The sequence below is a fragment of the Schistocerca serialis genome, chromosome 2 (genome assembly GCF_023864345.2).
Source record: "Schistocerca serialis cubense isolate TAMUIC-IGC-003099 chromosome 2, iqSchSeri2.2, whole genome shotgun sequence".
NCBI classification, from domain to species: Eukaryota; Metazoa; Arthropoda; class Insecta; order Orthoptera; family Acrididae; genus Schistocerca; species Schistocerca serialis.
Genome location: NC_064639.1, coordinates 220762159 through 220780570, shown reverse-complemented (window position 1 = coordinate 220780570; position 18412 = coordinate 220762159). Strand labels below are relative to the sequence as shown.

The 18412-nt window shown below is 42.7% G+C and overlaps 1 protein-coding gene across 1 annotated transcript in view; it reads right to left on the bottom strand.

The window, feature by feature from the left end:
• The window catches only part of LOC126456962 (diacylglycerol kinase eta-like), a 537414-nt gene that overhangs the window by 314568 nt on the left and 204434 nt on the right, over window positions 1–18412 (bottom strand). The window contains exon 3 of the mRNA XM_050092898.1: window positions 4221–4320. Within this exon, the coding sequence (XP_049948855.1) occupies window positions 4221–4320 (100 nt within the window). The remainder of the gene's footprint in view (window positions 1–4220; window positions 4321–18412) is intronic.

The window sequence follows — 18412 nt, the reverse complement described above, 5'->3', positions numbered from 1 at the left end:
AGAGGTTGTATACACGAAAGAGACTTGGGGTCGCTAGAAGGTTTCAGATTAATTATACAATGTTAAGGCAGATATTACGAAATTGATTTTCAACTGTAAGACATCTCCTGGAGCAGGTTTGAACTAGAAATTTAAGGAGATATGACCATGATAAGTTGAAAGAAACTTACACTACTGAGAGATTCAGAGGGAGCTTTAGGCAATTCTGATTGAAACAGGGGATGAGAACATAGAACAAGATGATTAGGTAGCTTTGAGAGATTTAATAGTGAATCCATCTGAGGATCAAATAGGGAAAAAGACAAAGTACATTATAAGCCCTTAAATAACATGTGAGATACTGAATCTAACTGAGGAAAGGATAAAATGTAAAAATTCATCCAAATGAAGCACATGAAAAGGGTACCGACATCTAAAAAATAAGACTGATAGAAAATGTAAATGATAAAGTAAGAACAAAAATCAAACAATGGATAATCCAGGATGGAATGTAACAATATTAGAGAAGGAAAGTCGCCACTCACCATATGGCGGAGCTGCTGAGTCACGATAGGCACAACAAAAAGATTCACACAATTATAGCTTTCGGCCACGAAGGCCTTTGTCAGCAGTAGATACACATACACACATGCACACGAACTCACGCAAACGCAACTTGCACACACGTCTGCAGTCTCAGACAACTGAAACCACACTATGAACAGCAGCACCAGTGCATGATGGGAGTGGTGACTGTGTGGGGGTAAGGGGGAGGCTGGGGTAGGGAGGGTTAGTGACAGTATGGTGGGGGATGGTGGACAGTGAAGTGCTGCAGTTTAGACAGATGACAGGAGAGAAGATGGGGAGGGGGGAGGGTAAGTAGTTGAAAAGACAGAAATAAAAGAAATTAAAAGACTGGGTGTGGCGGAGAGATGACGGCTGTGTAGTGCTGGAATGGAAACAAAGAGGGGGCTGGATGGGTGAGGACAGTGACTAACGAAGGTTTGGGCCAGGAGGGTTAAGGGAAGGTAGGATATATTGCAGGGAAAGTTCCCACCTGAGCAATTCAGAAAAGCTGGTGTTGGTGGGAAGGATCCATATGGCAAAGGCTGTGAAGCAGTGATTGAGATGAGGGATATCAGGTTTGGCAGCATGTTCTGCAACAGTGTGGTCCATTTGTTTTTTGGCCACAGTTTGTCGGTGGCCATTCATGTGGACAGACAGATTGTTGGTTGTCATGCCTACATAGAATGCAGCACAGTGGTTGCAGCTTAGCTTGTCAATCACATGACTGGTTTCACATGTAGCCCTGCCTCTGATGTGATAGGTGCTGTTAGTGACCGGACTGGAGTAGGTGGTGGTAGGATGTATGGGAAAGGTCTTGCATCTAGGGTATGAGCCATGAGGTAAGGCACTGGGAGCAGGGGTTTTGTAAGGATGGGCGAGTATATTATGTAGGTTCGGTGGATAGTGGGATACCACTGTAGGAGGGGTGGGAAAGATAGTGGGCAGGACATTTCTCATTTCAGGGCACGACAAGAGGTAATAAAAAGCCTGGTGGAGAATGTAATTCAGTTGCTCCACTCCCGGATGATACTGAGTTATGAGCGGAATGATCCTCTGTGGCCAGGCTGTGGGACTCTGGGAGGTGGAGGAGGACTGGAAAGATAAGGCACTGGAGATATGTTTTTGAAAATAAGGTTGAGAGGATAATTACGGTCAGTGAAGGCTTCAGTGAGACCCTCGGTATATTTTGAGAGGGACTGCTCATCACTGCAGATGTGACGATCATGGGTGGCTAGGCTGTATGGAAGGCACTTCTTCGTATGGAATGGATGGCAGGCACCGTTTGGTAAAGGGACAGAACCATGGTGAGTCGGTGGAGGAAATGGTTGGTATCTTTTATATATGAGGATAGGTTCCTGGTAATAGGTTGCAGATGTTGGTCTACAAGAGCAGAGATTTTCTCAGTGGGGGCACAGTAACTGGCCACAATGGGGTGTCATGGGTGGTTGGGTTTATGGACTTTAGGAAGCATGTAGAAGGTAGGAGTGTGGGGAGTGGTTGGAGTAAGTAGAGATGGACTCTGGGGAGAGGTTCTGGTATGGGCCTAAGGATTTGAGTAGTGACTGGAGATCATGCTGGAATACTGGAATGGGGTCACTGTCGCAAAGTTTGTAGGTGGAAGTATCTGACAGCTGATGGAGTCCTTCCGCCACGTAATCCTTGCTGTTCAAAACAACGATGGTGGAGCCATTGTCTGCAGGTACGATTAAAAGGTTGGGATAAGTTTTTAGATGGTGGACTGCAGTTCTTTCTGTAGATGTAAGGTTAGTTTGCATGTTGAGGGATTTGGGGAATGATGGTGAGGCAAGGTTTGAGGTTAAGAAATTCTGGAAAGTTAACAGGGGGTGGTTTGGAGGTAGTGGGTGTGGATCACAGTTGGATAGAGGAGTGAAGTGAGTTAGGCAAGGTTCAATATTGGTCTTTGGTTGAGTCTGATTGGTCGGGTTGGTGGTGAAAAAGTGTTTCCACTGTAGGAACCGGGAGAAGGAGAGAAAGTCTTTAACTAGTCCTGCATGATTGAATTTGGGAGTGGGGGAAAAGGTGAGGCATTTGGAAAGGACTGATAATTCTGTGGGACTAAGGCTTCTGTAGGAAAGGTTCATGACTGCATTGCAGGTCTATAAGACATATGAAAGGGTGTAGAAACATGCATAAGTCAGGGAAAGACAGATCACACATAGAAAAAGTGAAGAGACATTTGGAGAGAAGAGGTGCAACTGTACGAACATGAAGAACTCAGATGGCAAGCCAGTTCTAAGCAAAGAGGCGAAAACTGAAAGATGGAATGATTTTATACAGGGGCTCTACAAAGGAAATGAACTTGGAGACAATATTGTTGAAAGGAAGGTAGAGCTAAATGAAAATGAGATGGGAGATTTGATACTTTGAGAAGAATTTGACCCAGCACTGTGTCGGAACAGGAATCCTTGTGTCGATTACATTCCCTCAGAATTATTGAGATCCTTGGAAGAGTTAGCCATGACAAAACTATTCAACCTGGTGTGTAAGATATATGAGATGGGTGAAATACCCTCAGACTTCACGAAGAAAGTAATCATTCCAATTGCAAAGAAGGCAGGTGTTGACAGATATGACTATTTTTCTTGAACTATAAGTCTGATACATCATGATTACAATATATTGACATAAATTATGTTCAGAACAATGGAAGAACTGATAGAAGCCGAACTCCGATATTACTTTGGGCTCCAGAGAAATAGGAGGAACATACAAGGCGGTACTGACCTAGACTAATCTTATTACATAGGTGAAAAAATGGCAAATCTACATTTACAGCATTTGTAAATATAGATAAGGATATATCATTTTATTCACAACTGTTATTTTTCAGTTGTGAGTTACACAGATATTTTTATTTCACTTTACTGGTTTGGACAAATTAATTTTTGTATCTGTAGAAGTTTACAAAATTACAGGAAACTCACCACAACAGTTAACATTATTCATGCCTCTTCTTGTCACTCCTTCTGCTATCACTACTGAACTTGTTAACCTAAAGTATATAGCAGTTAAAAACACATATCACGCAAGTCTTGTACGGAAACTTTATAAAAATAACACCAACAAGAATGTAAACCCCTCTACAATCAATAAAAAAGGCCATATTCTTAAGAAATACACTACAATCCCATTTTTTGGTGACATTTCATATTGTAAAGTTAATTTGTTCAAAAAATGTATGACATTACTGTGCTCTTTACGCATAGTGAGAAACCTCCAACTGACAAATTTCTCAAATCTGGGGTACATTCAGTACAATGTAATACATGTCAAAGTTTTGTAAAGGATAGGATGGGAGGGTATTTAACATCTGCTTTTGTGAACACTTGCTCAACAGAGAAGGAGAGGTTTCATATAAGTAAACTTTTGCAAAATATCTCAAAATTGAGAAACACACTTCTTCCACCTACATCCTTGCTTAACATGGCAGTTTTCATATAGTTGCCAGGGGCTACAAAATGAACCTATGAATTGTACAAACATTCCCACCTAAATGTAAAACATTTGTTGGATTGGCTTATTTATATTTTAAATACCAGTATTCTCTCTCTCTCTCTCTCTCTCTCTCTCTCTCTCTCTCTCTCTCACACACACACACACACACACACACACACACACACACACACACACGATTAGTTCTCCTTGGTACTCACCCGACAAAGCTTCTCTGCAGACATTGCAATAAGTGGGACGAGCATGGGATGTTGCATACCAACGGTGCTGCCCTGAGAGAAAGTCATGATTCTCTCCACTCTAGAAAAAAATAATAATTTTCAAGTTAATGTCAAATTAGAAATCATTATTATTTGTGTTGTCAGCAGAGAAAACCAAAGCCATATAAGAAACTAGTTACTGAAAAATTATTATCTAGAATTACACAAAAGATGTTAATATAGCAAACTACTAAGAAATGGCACTGATAGTGTTTGTTTCATCATGCCACAATTAAAGGTACATGCAACAGGTAATTAATCAGTAAAAACTTTTTCAAATCATGATCGCATAAATATTTAATTATTTACAAACAACCGGTTACGACACATTTTGCTCTTATCTTCAGGTCTTCAAAAATTGTTGTTGTAAAATGTGTTCATTTTGGGTTGGATTCCACGCTAACTTGTCATGAAGATAAAGTGTAGCACATTATTTAAAGGTTTGTCATAAATAAAACATTTACAATCAAAAAGCACCTTGTGCACATGGCCTTGTCCATTTATGCAGCCCTCACTGATTATTGTTACGTCATAAAAAAGACAGCACACAATAAAATGCTCAATAGCATAACTGTTAACCTTAGCTGGACATATAATAATCATTGAAGATTCACTTTAGATGGCATATGCGAGGACATGCGACGTGAGCCAAATAGATCTTCTTTTAAATTCTCGAGGAAAGTTACTATCCCCTGTTTTCAGGTAAGGGCGAGGTTTTAGAACATAAATTCGAATTGACCGATCGATTACTTTACAGAAATTGGCTGCTTCACTGCCTATTTGAGTGACATTTTCACTAACATCGATGAACGAAATTTAACCCTTCAAGGCAAACAAGTGAAAGTACTTATCGCTCAAGAAAATATTCTTGCTCTCAAGAAAAATGAATTTTGGAGAATTTGTATGCGCTCCAGTAAGTGTGGCTGCTTACCAACAACAACATTCTTTCTAGAAGAGGTTGGGAGTTGAAATGAAAGACACATTTATTGAAAAATTATACAGCACTTGAAAGGTTTGAAAAAAAGGTTTCAATCCGTGTTTTACAAATGAAACCAAATTAAATATCAAAGTGAATTGTGGGATTAAATATTCAGTCATTGTCAATACACGCCCTTCGACAGTGTCAGCAGCTGAATGCGAAACTTTTATTGCATTTACCCTGGAAGAAGAAATATAAATTAATGCCGTTAGCAGAGTTCTATCGCGGTTCAAGAAGATGAATATCCTAAATTGCAGCAATAGACTGTGTTGGTACTTTTAAAATTTGAAATTACATTCATATGCAAAACATAGGTCTTAGCTTATGTGTCGAAACAAATACATAGCGCAACATACTTTCCGCCGTATCTGTCATGAGAATTCTACCTCTTATCTACAGAACCTGATATTCTGTCCCATGTAAAAATAAGAAGTGGGCCTACTCTTCTCATTAAAACTTAGATTTCATAGTCATATTTGGTTATGTTCTTTATTAAAGCTAGTACTTTAAGAAATTTGGTATTATTTTTAAATAATTTTTTGAAGCATATAAATATTGTTGTAATAACCTACTTACAGAATGTTCAAGGCACTTTCAGGTCGGCTGCTTGGGACAAGGATTCAAATCCTGACTTATGCTTTGTTAGCTGCAACGAAACTGGCTTTCCCATCAATACCACAAGGAAAGTGATAGATGCCTTTCCTCACAGCCAACACAGACCTGTAATAATACAAATTGGCTGCAATGTCCCTGTCATACGATCAACTCCGCATGCTCGATGGAATTTCCAGAAAGCCGACTGGATGAAGTTTTCAACGGAACTGGATAAGACCATTCGATTGATAACTCCATCACATAATAACTATCAACGCTTCATTGGTGCAGTAACAGCAACAGCTAAAAAGTGTATGCCAAGAGGATACCGAAAAGAATATATTCCAGGATGGAAGAGGAAAGTGAAACACTGTACCAATACTTCCAGCAAAGTGGTGACCCAGAGATAGCTACGGAACTATTGTCCAGCTTGGACATGTCTCGGAGGCAGAAATGGGCAGAAACAGTCAACACTATGGACTTTACCCACTCGAGCAGGAAAGCATGGAGTCTTCTGAGAAAGCTGGGAGGAAGTGCACCAGCATGCAGAAAAAATTCCGAAGTAACACCAGACCAAATTGCTTCCCACATCATTACCACCTCAAGAGTGCCTCCTGACAAGAAACATACAAGACATATCAGACGACAGCTTCGTGACCTTAAAAAGAAGGCATTTCCCTCATCTGAGTATACCCCTCCCTTCACAGTTTCAGACATTGACTCTGGACTGAAGGACCTCAAACCTCTTAAGGCACCTGGATTCGATGGTATCCACCCAGAATTCCTGATCCATATGGGAGGAAAAGCTAAGAAATGGCTGGCAGAATTCTTCACTGACATCCTGCTGACTGGTCAACTTCCATCTGAGTTTAAAAAGGTGAAGATAATATCTGTTCTGAAACCTGGCAAACCCAGCAACAGGGTAGAAAACTATCGCCCCATTTCCCTACTCAGCTGCTGCTACAAGCTTTTTGAAAGGCTAATATATAACAGAATAAGTAGCGCTATCTTAGAGAACGTTCCAGTTGATCAGGCAGGCTTCAGACCAGGGCGTAGCTGCTGCGACCAAGTATTGTCTCTCACATCCTTCATAGAGTCAGGATACCAAATGAAGCAGAAAACATCTGTGGCATTTGTTGATCTAACTGCCGCCTTCGACATTGTGTGGAGGGAAGGCCTTATCTACAAATTTCTCCGCATCATACCCTGCAGAACAATGGCTCGACTGATTAACAGCATGCTAAGTGATCGGAAGTTCCAGGTAATCACTGGAAGCAACATAAGTAAGGAGAGGAAGCTGAACAACGGATTGCCTCAAGGATCAGTTCTCTCACCCTTACTGTTCAACCTATATCTATCTGATCTACCTGACACTTCGTCCAGAAAATACTGCTATGCTGATGACCTGGCTCTAGCCGTCAAACACCAGGAAATGAAGACAACAGAAGAGATTTTAGCCAATGACCTGTCTGCATTAAACAATTACTTCAAAATCTGGAGACTCCAACCCAGTGTGAGTAAAACAGAAGTGTGTTGCTTCCATCTAAATAACCAGTTGGCGAACGTAAAACTGGAGGTAAGTTTCAGAGGCAGAATTCTTCATCACAACTGGAACCCAAAATATCTTGGTGTCATCCTGGATCGTACACTATGCTTCAAACAACACCTTCTTAACTTAGCTCAAAAGCTGAGGACTCGAAACAACATCCTCCATAAGCTATGCGGAACTACCTGGGGATCTTCAGCAACCACCCTGCGAACTTCAGCTCTGGGCTTGGTATACTCAAGTGCTGAGTATTGTGCACCTGTTTGGATGAATAGTCATCATACAAGGCTTGTTGATACCCAGCTGAATACGACAATGCGCATAATATCTGGCATAATCAGATCTACTCCAGTTTATTGGCTTCCACTGTTAACTGGTATAATGCCTCCTGATCTACGCAGATGTACTGCCCTTATGAGAGAATTCCACAAGATCTCCAGGAATTCTAACCTACCCGTGCATAGCGACCTGCCACTTTTAAATCGCAAGAGACTGAAATCACGTCATCCAACTCTGTGCGATGCTGCTGACATGGTTGCTAAGAATTTCAAACCTCTTGAAGAATGGAAAGGTCGGTGGGAAGCAGTGACAGATGTGCACCTGCATAACATCTTCTCAGGTGCTAAACTTCCAAGGGGATTCGACTTACCACGCAAGACGTGGTCTACTCTCAACAGAATCCGTATCAGCCATGGGCGATGCTCTCTTTAAGTGGAACAAGCTGCCTGATCCAGCTTGTGACTGCGGGGCTCCATACCAGACTGTTCACCACATTGTCAGTGAATGCAGGATTCGAGCCTATCACGGCGCCAAAGAGGACTTCCTGCTAGCAACTCCAGATGCAGTGCGCTGGATTGAAAGACTGGATATTCAGTTGTAAAGACAAACTTAAGTTTCTTGTGTGTCAATATGTACATATGTATATGTAATTTCATGATATGTCTGTATTAGCCATACGCTAAATAATACAGAATGTTGCGTTGAAAAATACTACAGGAAAAAACCACGGGTTCTGCAAGTGGGTAAAAGTGGATATTAAAAAGGTTCCACCTTCAGAAAAGACTAAGAAACGCTGCTCTAGACGAATCGTTTTCGTAATTCTCAATGCTGTTTGGTTATTTAGAACATTCGTTAATCAAATCCTAAAAAAATGACGTTTTTCGAATGTTTATTTCCGAAATAGAGCTAATTAGATTTGATGAGCGTTATTAGAAAGAAAATATTCCATTGCGGAACCGATCGAGTGGCGCAGTTGTTAACACACTGGACTCGCATTCGAGACGACACTGGACTCGCATTCGAGACGAAGACGGTTCAAACCCGCGTCCGGCCATCCTGATTGAGATTTTCCGTGATTTCCCTACATCGCTTCAGGCAAATGCCTGAATGGTTCCTTCGAAACGGCACGCCGACTGCCTTCCCTAATTCGATGGGACCGATGACCTCGCTGTTTGGTCCCTCTCCCTAATACAACCAACCAACCGTTGCGGGATTTCAAAATCCACAATGGCCTCAGTCCTCGCATCGGGAAGAGATCCTATAGTCGAATGGAGAGAAGTGTTTGTTTAATGAGGGCAGAATTGTGGCATATTACACTTCTGGAGAAATTATTTGGGACAAATGAAAAAGTTAACAAAAGTCATAGCTTTATACAGTAACATTGATTAGCCTCAGCTCAGAGAAAGAGAGAACTCAATATCAGCCGCAGAGATGCTTTGGTACACTGCAAACAGAATAGCTCCAAGCTCCAGCTGCGACTTTCCGCATACAGACTGTGCTTAGCTCGACTAAATCAAGGTCTTTCTGTGTCCTTGGGATTATGATGGTGGGAGTTCATTTGACCTTCTGTAAATTTAAGCCAAACTATGGGCTGAAAGGCAAGTAGATAAAGTGATTGGGATAATATGAAGAATACAGACTGACAAGCCAAATGAAGACCAAATTCTTAGCAGCGTGTTGCTACACCTTTGTTACGCAATACAGCAACGATTCTGCATGCCGTGGCTTCGACACGTCCTTCCTTGGTAGGTTCGTGTGAGCAATGGCCTCTTGCAAGGTACCCGACTCCAAATGTACATGTTCCCTTCGCAAAGTTCGCTAGGAAAGATTATGTAGGATGGTGTGTGCCCTTTCGAACACCCGATAGAACAGGAACCATTCATTCGATCAGCAACTGTATTCAGTTCATGACGAAACAAATATCCAACATTTAGTAGCACTGGGGCATTGGACTCAACGGTGACAGATGACAGATGAGCGAACATGGATGTCTGAAAGGGCAGACACCAGCCATATACACTGAAGAGCCAAAGAAACTGGTACACCTGCCTAACATCGTGTAGCGCCGCAGCAAGCACGAAGAAGTGCCACAACACAACGTGACGTGGACTCGACTAATGTCTGAAACAGTGCTGGAGGGAACTGACACCTTGAATCCTGCAGGGCTGTCCATAAATCCGTAAGAATAGGAGGGGGTGGAGGTATTACCTGTACATCGATCGGTGTCAGACTGTAGCAGCAATCGTAATATTTAATTGTAGTTACACTGGTAAATATGCTCCTGGCTTCCAATATTCTTGTGAGGGTAGTACGTATTTGATGATCTGTAAAGAAGTTTGCCGGTGTAACTGTCAATGCAATTTAGCGATCTGTGCAATATAATTTTACCGCTGAAAGTCCTGTCTGCAGAAAGAAAGAAAAGGTGGATGATGCTTCGATACCGGAGGCATTAGTAATTCGGTGGGTAAATTCGATAAGAGCCAATCATAATGGTCGATTCATTCACATCCTTTGTGCTGGGATATAGAAGCCTCTACATAGTGGTGAGAACATTTGTGTCTGTTGAGAGTGGGAATGGTAACATGTTACGAGCGCTGGGAAGAGTGCGTTCGACGTTATTCTGCACTATTTTCGTAAACAGGTTCTGTTAGGGCAAGAATTTCGGCGCATAAAAGCTGAGACAACAGGAAAACTCCGACAAAAGCGCAGGTTAAGTGTTTCTGGGACAGTATGCAAATTAATATAGTTCGACTTGGTTATTATTTTAGATAGCAATGTGGCTGCAGTATAACATTGAGAACGTTGCTAGATGCGCTTGCGATGGTAAGTAGCTACGTGCAGTGATGCGTCATCCACACGTCATGCATGGTCTATTAGAATCACTAAGGAGAAAGCAGCTTGTGCTATTCTGGAACCGATTTCTGCAGCGTCTTCGCCGGGCCACAGTTAGAGGAAGGGTAGCGACGAACCCACACGCACGGTCCAGCTTGGAGCGTCTGCGCTCTGTAAATACCAAATACGAAAGGGATGTTGTTGCCTCATGCGTGCGGGTATCTGTGTGTGGTTTGACAACTGATGGCCGCATCAGTTCATGGGGCTGTCAGTATCCTCCAGTGCAGTCCAGTGGACAGGGCATGGGGGAGTGGTGCTTGCGCACGTTGATTGCATTATTTTGCGAGGGGACCTGTAGGCTGTGCCATGCACTATTTGGACAGTTTATGAGTACTAAGCGTGTCTAGACATCACTGTGCTGCATTATTTAGAGCAGTTTTCAGGTCTGTATTGAAATTATTTTGGAAAATTAGGGAGTAGTTTACATGTCTGTGGGCTGTGTGGTGTGACCCCAGCATGTGTTTTGTACCAGTGTAATAAATATACTCCATCCCAAAATAAAATATTTCAAAATAAATATAGGCCTAGTATACTCCTCCCTTACTCTCTCTCGCAGCCCAGCACAGGCTGAGTCATTTTCGTGCCATTATCCCCCCACATACCACCATCTCGGATTATGTCACAGGAGGGATGACAGCACCCTCTGGTGGCAGTATTGTGTACTAGGTCAGTTGGAGTCTAGGTCTCATGGTGGAGACACTCCCTGCAAAATAAAAACTCCTGTTCACCACAGGCAAAGTCGTTTTCCCACCATTTACCCCCACCATCTTGGGTTACGTCACGAACCAGACAACAGTGGTCTCTGGTGGTGGGTTTGAGTATTAGGTCCAAACCTTGTGGTGAACACACTATTTGAAGCCATCTTGGACAATGGTACTTGAGTCATCACCTGACATCATGAACGCCATTTTGGACGACAGTGCTCTGTGGTGGTGGTACTGAGTACAAAATCAGTTGGAGTGCAGACCCCCTGGTGAACACACTGGATGGTGGTGCTGTCTCTAATTGCTTAATTAAAGACTGGTGCATGATTTCGACAGTTGAGGATTAGCAAGCATGTTTGCAGAATGTTTTAGATAGATTATTATTTTGACAATTTAAGAGTTGTTTGGCTCTCTGGACGTATATGTATTGCATTATTTACGAGTGGTTTGCATGTCTGAAGGCTGTGCAATGCATTATTTTTGACAGTTTACAATTAGCAAGTGCATGTGTAGAGCATTATACATGAGTTATTTAGGAGCAGTTTGCAGGTCTGGATGTTGTTTGGCATGTCAGAGCGTGTGGTCTGTATCACTGTGATAAATATAATACATCCCTAAATAAATTGTTTGAGAATAAATAAAGTACACTCCTTCCTCTCTCCAGAAGCGGTGGCGGTCGTTTGACTTAGGTTAGTGGAGGTGCACTTTGTTCCCTGCAGTTTTTTTTGGTTGGTAGCGAAATGCTAAGTGACATTTCTTTACCACCAAAACTTGATGCCAGTTCGTAGGAGGAGGTGGCAGTTGGATGACTTACATTAGTACAAGTGTTCTTTCTTTGGGGCCACTTTCTTAGCAGCGAAACCCCAAATGACCTTTGTTTACTGTCAAAATTCAAACTTGGCGCCAGTTCACAGGAGGAAATGGCGGTTGTGTGACTTAGGTTAGTGGAGGTAGCCCAAGTGACTTATCTTCCCGCGAATTTCTTTGCTTAGTAGAGATACATCTGGCAACAATGCAGAATGGCATAGAAATCTCTTTGTCCCAATACTCCCGTCATGCGGCCATAATGACATCAGAAACCATACAACATGTACCACCTGTGTACAAATACAACATGTATCACCTGTGTACAAATAACAGCTCCACCAGTGCACTGCCCTTTTATATCATGTGAATGCTATGCTACTGCCATCTGTATATGTGTGTATCGCTATCCCAGGACCTTTTTTGTCACCCCAGTTTAGCTAGGCTGCGAGTAAGGTTATTAATGGATAAGGGGCGCTACTCTGCAAAGTGCGGAATATGGAGATTTGGGTCGGACGGGATGTGTGTACAGATGGCCGAAGCACTAAAGCAACCACTCGTGTAAAGCGGGTAAATCCGGGTTCGACTCCCCGTCCGGCACAAATTTTCACCTCTTTTTGCTCCTTCAACAGTGGATGAGATGACCTGCATTCCCTGGGATAGATAGATGGATGGATATGTTGGTATGGGCGCACAACAGCAAGGTCTTCAGCACCCGCGCGAAAACAGTTTGGGAGGAGTGTCGGGAAAATACACAAAACAGGAGTATAAAACAGTACGGAAACCAAAAGTAACAGAATGTGGAAAACTGTGTGTCTACCTACATGGAAGCACGAAACGAAGTAATGCCAATATTAAAACATCAACCAAACACGAAAAAAGTGGTAGAAGGAGATAAAACGATATAGCAGATGGACGTGACTGGCTGACCGCAAGAATAAAAAGCGGGTGAGCTAGCCACTCTGCAGCACACTAAAACTTTCAGCCTAAAAGCTTAGAAGGGAGTCCAGATACATCACAAAACTTGAAAACTTTAGTCACACTCGTCTCATCATCATCTAAAATAGAAGGTATATCCCAACCGATATTTGCTTTTGCCCTTGCTTCACGGTATAAAATGAACTCTGTTAAAATGTGGCGTACAGAGATGTGCACGTCACAAGCATCACAAAACGTGCGATCCTCGCGCCGTAGTAAAAGGCCACATGTAAGAGGGCAGTACCCAATGCTAAGACGTGCGAGGGGTCACTTCATGCCGCCTGAGCAACAGGCAGGAGGAATGCCACGGCCAGATAGTTAGTCGACTTCACCAGCTGCAGCTCATTGTCCGTTACTGTCAGCCATTCCTCGACCCTCGATGTGTGACATAAATCTCTAGTCCCCGTCGGTTAGGATCTTTCTACGATCACTGTTCTTAGGCCATGTTACATGCCCGCAAGTGGTATCCCATTTCCTGTAGACACGTTGGGCAGTCCACGATGATGCACCAAGAAATCAGGCAACTTCATGCACGCTGTACTTATGGGCCCGGCCAAATTCGATGGCTCCTTTCTGTCAATTTGTCACGTCTCCACGTCGACCCATGACACTGTGCTGACTCCAGACAACCGACTGTCACATACACAGAACACTTCACTGCCATGACTATACAGTCACCAGTACAGAATTACATTAGTGTTTTTAGATATCCATATTTTCGCGGGATGTCCCGACTTTTTTGGGGGTGTCATGACCAGTACCGCGTAAGCCTTAAACGGGTCGCCATATATCCCGACTTTTGCGAACTGTTAACAATTCTCTTAAAAAATTATAGGCTACGTAAAAGTTCAGAAATGAGTTTCTGAACGCGTCGAGGGTGGTAAGGAAGAAATACGCGGCGTCTCGAAATGGCGATCAGACGATGAACTAAAGTAGGGATGGGATATCGGACATTGAACATCGAAACGTCGATTAATCTCTATCAGTTACGCGATGTTTTTACTAGATTTTTATATCGGTAACATATTTTGTGGCGATAAATCAGAAAATATTATTTCATCAAATCTCTCATAACTAAGATAACATCACTTTCTTTTAATATTGAAATAGTCACAATAAAAGAACGGTAGCTACGGTTTTATTTTTCCTTATAAGTTCTTAAAAAAATTTCGACTTGTCAATAGTGTATTTTGGTAACCTCCTCTCACTCGGAAGTAGGCTGGTAGAAAAGTTTGAAATGTAATTCTCGAAACATGGAAGGTAAAAAAAAAAGAGAATAACTCTAGACATTGAAGACACTTCTCCAGAGTTACCAGTATCTTTATGAATGCCACCTGTGGATGGTCAGGTGATAATCCATTCACAATTTGGAAGGAAATATCTCAAATTAGTTCCAGTCTGTATCAGAAAGCTAGGAAATATTTATTAATTGGTCTTCAGTTCCGGCAGAAAGACTATTTTCAAAAGTTGGTGAAGTGATTTCTCTCAGAGAAGTAGATTGAAAGCAGAACTTGCCAACAATTTTTTTAAGTTCTTTAGGAGATAAATGTCATTTGTAGTATACGTATTTTGAGAGTTTTTTCTTTCTTTTGTTTCATACGATATAGTACAACTTTTTAAATTTTTTCCTAAGAATTTTCTGTTTGTATGTAAAATAATGTACGGGAAACAGGGTTATTTGGCGCACAGCTTGTACTGGGGTAGCGGGGGAGCGGGTGAAGATGCAGCATCAACCGTAACTTCAGTCTGCTTGGAAGCGCCATGAAAGAAGGACCCTTGTGTCATCGTTTTTCTGACTGGTGAGTAAATTTTTTCATTGCAGATTCTGTGGATCAAATTGCGGCTGTAGTGATAACGGTTTTCGAAAGTGTGGTTAGTTGTGGTTGTAGGCATGTGTCATTGATCTTTTGTTTCCGATGTTATGGGTTGTGTGGCATCCATTCCACTTTTCGTATTTCAGTGGGGCCAGTTGGCGTGGTTATGTTTGGGATCGGCTGCCTTAGCTATGGCAACTCGCCTATGCGAACTAACCCCTCCGTTATTGTTCGTTAAATAATAAACAATTTCCGCAAAAAATGACTAAATTCACATCACCAAAGAAGAACCTCGGCCTTTTCCCAAAGCCGGGCACGACAGCAATCCAGGCATGGCAAAAAGAGGAGCTTTATTGTCATTGTTACAGACAGTACCATCAGAGACAGAATCGTGGCTGAAAGGGCCTATAAGAAGAAAAAGGCGCCATGACTAAAGTTCACAAGTAGAAGAAAAATAACTTCCCGGGAGAAGTCGATTCGAATTTTCTTATAAGGATTCTGATGAAGGCGTGACAGACACTAGCTATGTCGAAAATGACGACAACCTGCCCTTCCTTAATGATAGTTCAGATGCTGAAGAACCTCTCCACGGCGACGAGCTTTCATCCTCAGCCTCTTGCCAAGACGATGAGACGTGATGAGGGTTCTCATTCGACAATTCCCATGAATCTTCGGGGACCTCAAAAAGATACCGACGGCTGACATCGAACGAGGCCAACAACGAGTCTTCCACGGTCTTAATGGCCTGATCATCCTGAATACCACGAAAATGACTTTGTTTTGGCGAAGTAGCATGACCGCCAGTACTCTGGTCCGATTGTCAACACCGATGGCAACGAATTTTCGTGCCCACCATGCTCAAAAAGCGGAAAAAGTGGACGTGGTCAAACAAGGATTATTCAGTCTGATGTGGCCAAAGTACAAATGCGCGGAAATTGAACTCACCTGTTCAAATAAACGAGCGCCGAACTCCTACACTCGTGGCTGATTTGAAATACTGAGCTAATTCTATTTTAATAATTATAGGTATCCACAATAACAATCGGAATTTATTTTTCTTTACGGAATCACTGTTCGTTCATACGTTTAAGTTCATTCTACTGTTTATACGTTTAAGCGGAATTTATTTCTGTTCGAGTATTATTTTTTCACGAAGAATTTAAATTTGAAGAATTTATTCTTTGAAAAGGAAATAACCGGAAGTTTTGATAAAATAAAACATTTTTCATCGAGAATTGTTGTGTTCCACCTAAGGATCGCTACCCATTCGTATGGGTATGCCAACTAACGCCACACTCGAGGGGCGCCGCATTCGCCAGAATCTCTCCGACATCTGCACAAAAATATAGAGAAATCAAAAACCAAAAACTAAGCCAACTGCCCCTGCTCTCCCCTATTATTAAATTTGGTTTTCCTTATCTTTTTTATTATCCATAAAACCTACTCCTCTCAGCTGTAAATAACACGTGAAATCAGTATCTGAATTCTAAAACTAAACTTTGGAGTCGATATATCGATATTTTTCATCGTTAATCGCAGATATTTGGACCAGCGCCAGTCGATTACGTCAAATATCAATATGAATCTGTCGACGCCAGATGCCTTAACTAAACGGTCGCCTCAGTGCATGCGGCAACTGTAAGTTTTTACAGACAGCCGCGTGGTTTCCATTGTCCTATCGTTAACGCCACGCAGCTGCTTTCTGAACAATTTCATCTTCGCCCGTTGACAGCTTCCAACTTCTGATTACCTTACAAATGAGTTAATGTGTCAAATACGAGGGTGTGCTCGAAATTAATGCTTACGAAATTTTTTCTTCTGTGTCAATATCGGTTGAGGTATTACATGTCATGCATACTACTCGATCGACTCCGCTGACAGGTTGCAACCCTTACCGCTAGAGGGCTCCGAATTGTGGCAAGTAGTGTGGCGGTGTGCCGTGATCGAGTTTCGAACGGGAAGAGTTCATCAACACATGGTGAATACTCTTCTTCAGCATGACAATGCCAGTCCACAGACGAGCGCTGCGACATGTGCAGCAATCCAACACCTTGGGTTCAGTGTCTTCGCTCATCCTCCTTACAGTCCCGACTGGACCCACCCGACTTTCAGCTGTTTCCAAAACTTATAGAACACCTCCGGGGAATTCACTTTGACTGTGATGAAGTGGTGCAAGCACAGGTGAGGTTGTGGCTCAATTAACAAAGTCGAACACGCTACAGCGACAGTATCAACAAATTGGTCTCTTTGGATTAAATATGTTTGTCGTCAGTGTGACTATGTTGAGACATAAATATGTAGACTTGCAGAATAAAGATGTAGAATGTTACTGAAGTTTATTTTATTTAAAAAGCTGAAAGAGCTTTTATACACACATCAAGAAAGTTTTGCATCACCTCGGTTCCGAGAGTTCTGGAACCTGGACAGAAAATTGGAAGAGATAAACATAAACATCACATCCACCCTTTTTATTGCTCATGAAAACCACACATTGTATGTTGTACCACCATACCGCGAGACCTTCAGAGGTGGTGGTCCAGATTGCTGTACACACCGGTGCCTCTAATACTAATAGCACGTCCTCTTATAATGATGCATGCCTGTATTCGTCGTGGCATACCATCCACAAGTTCATCAAGGCACTGTTGGTCCAGACTGTCCCACTCCTCAACGGTGATTCGGCGTAGATCCCTAAGAGTGGTTGGTGGGTCACGTCGTCCATAAACAGCCCTTTTCAATCTATCCTAGGCGCGTTCGATAGGGTTCATGTCTGGAGAACATGCTGTCTACTCTAGTCGAGCGATGTCATTATCCTGAAGGAAGTCATGCACAAGATGTGCACGATGGGGGCACGAATTGTACTCCATGAAGACGAATACCTCGCCAATATGCTCCCGATATGGTTACACTATCGGTCGGAGGATGTCATTCACGTATCGTACAGCCTTTACGGCGCCTTCCATGACCACATGCGGCGTGCTTCGGCCCCACGTAATGCCACCCTAAAACAGCAGGGAACCTTCACCTTGCTGCACTCGCTGGACAGTGTGTCTAAGGCCGTCAGCCTGACCTGGTTGCCTGCAAACATGTCGCTGACGATTTTCTGGTTGAAGGCATATGCGACACTCATCGGTGAAGAGAACGTGATGCCAATCCTGAGCGGTCCAATCGGCGTGTTGTTGGGCACATCTGTACCTCGCTGCATGGTGTCGTCGTTGCAAAGATGGACCTCGCCAAGGACGTCTGGAGTGAATTTGCGCATCATGCAGCCTATTGCGCACAGTTTGAGTCGTAACACTATGTCCTGAGACTGCACGAAAATTCAACATTGTGGCGTTGCTGTCTGGGTTCCTCCGAGCCATAATCCGTAGGTAGCGGTCATCCAGTGCAGTAGTAGCACTTGAGTGGCCTGAGCATGGCAAGTCATCGACAGTTCCTGTATCTCTGCACCTCCTCCATGTTCGAACAACATCGCTTTGGTTCACTCCGAGGCGCGTGGACACTTCCTTTGTTGAGAGCCCTTCCTGGCACAATGCGGACGC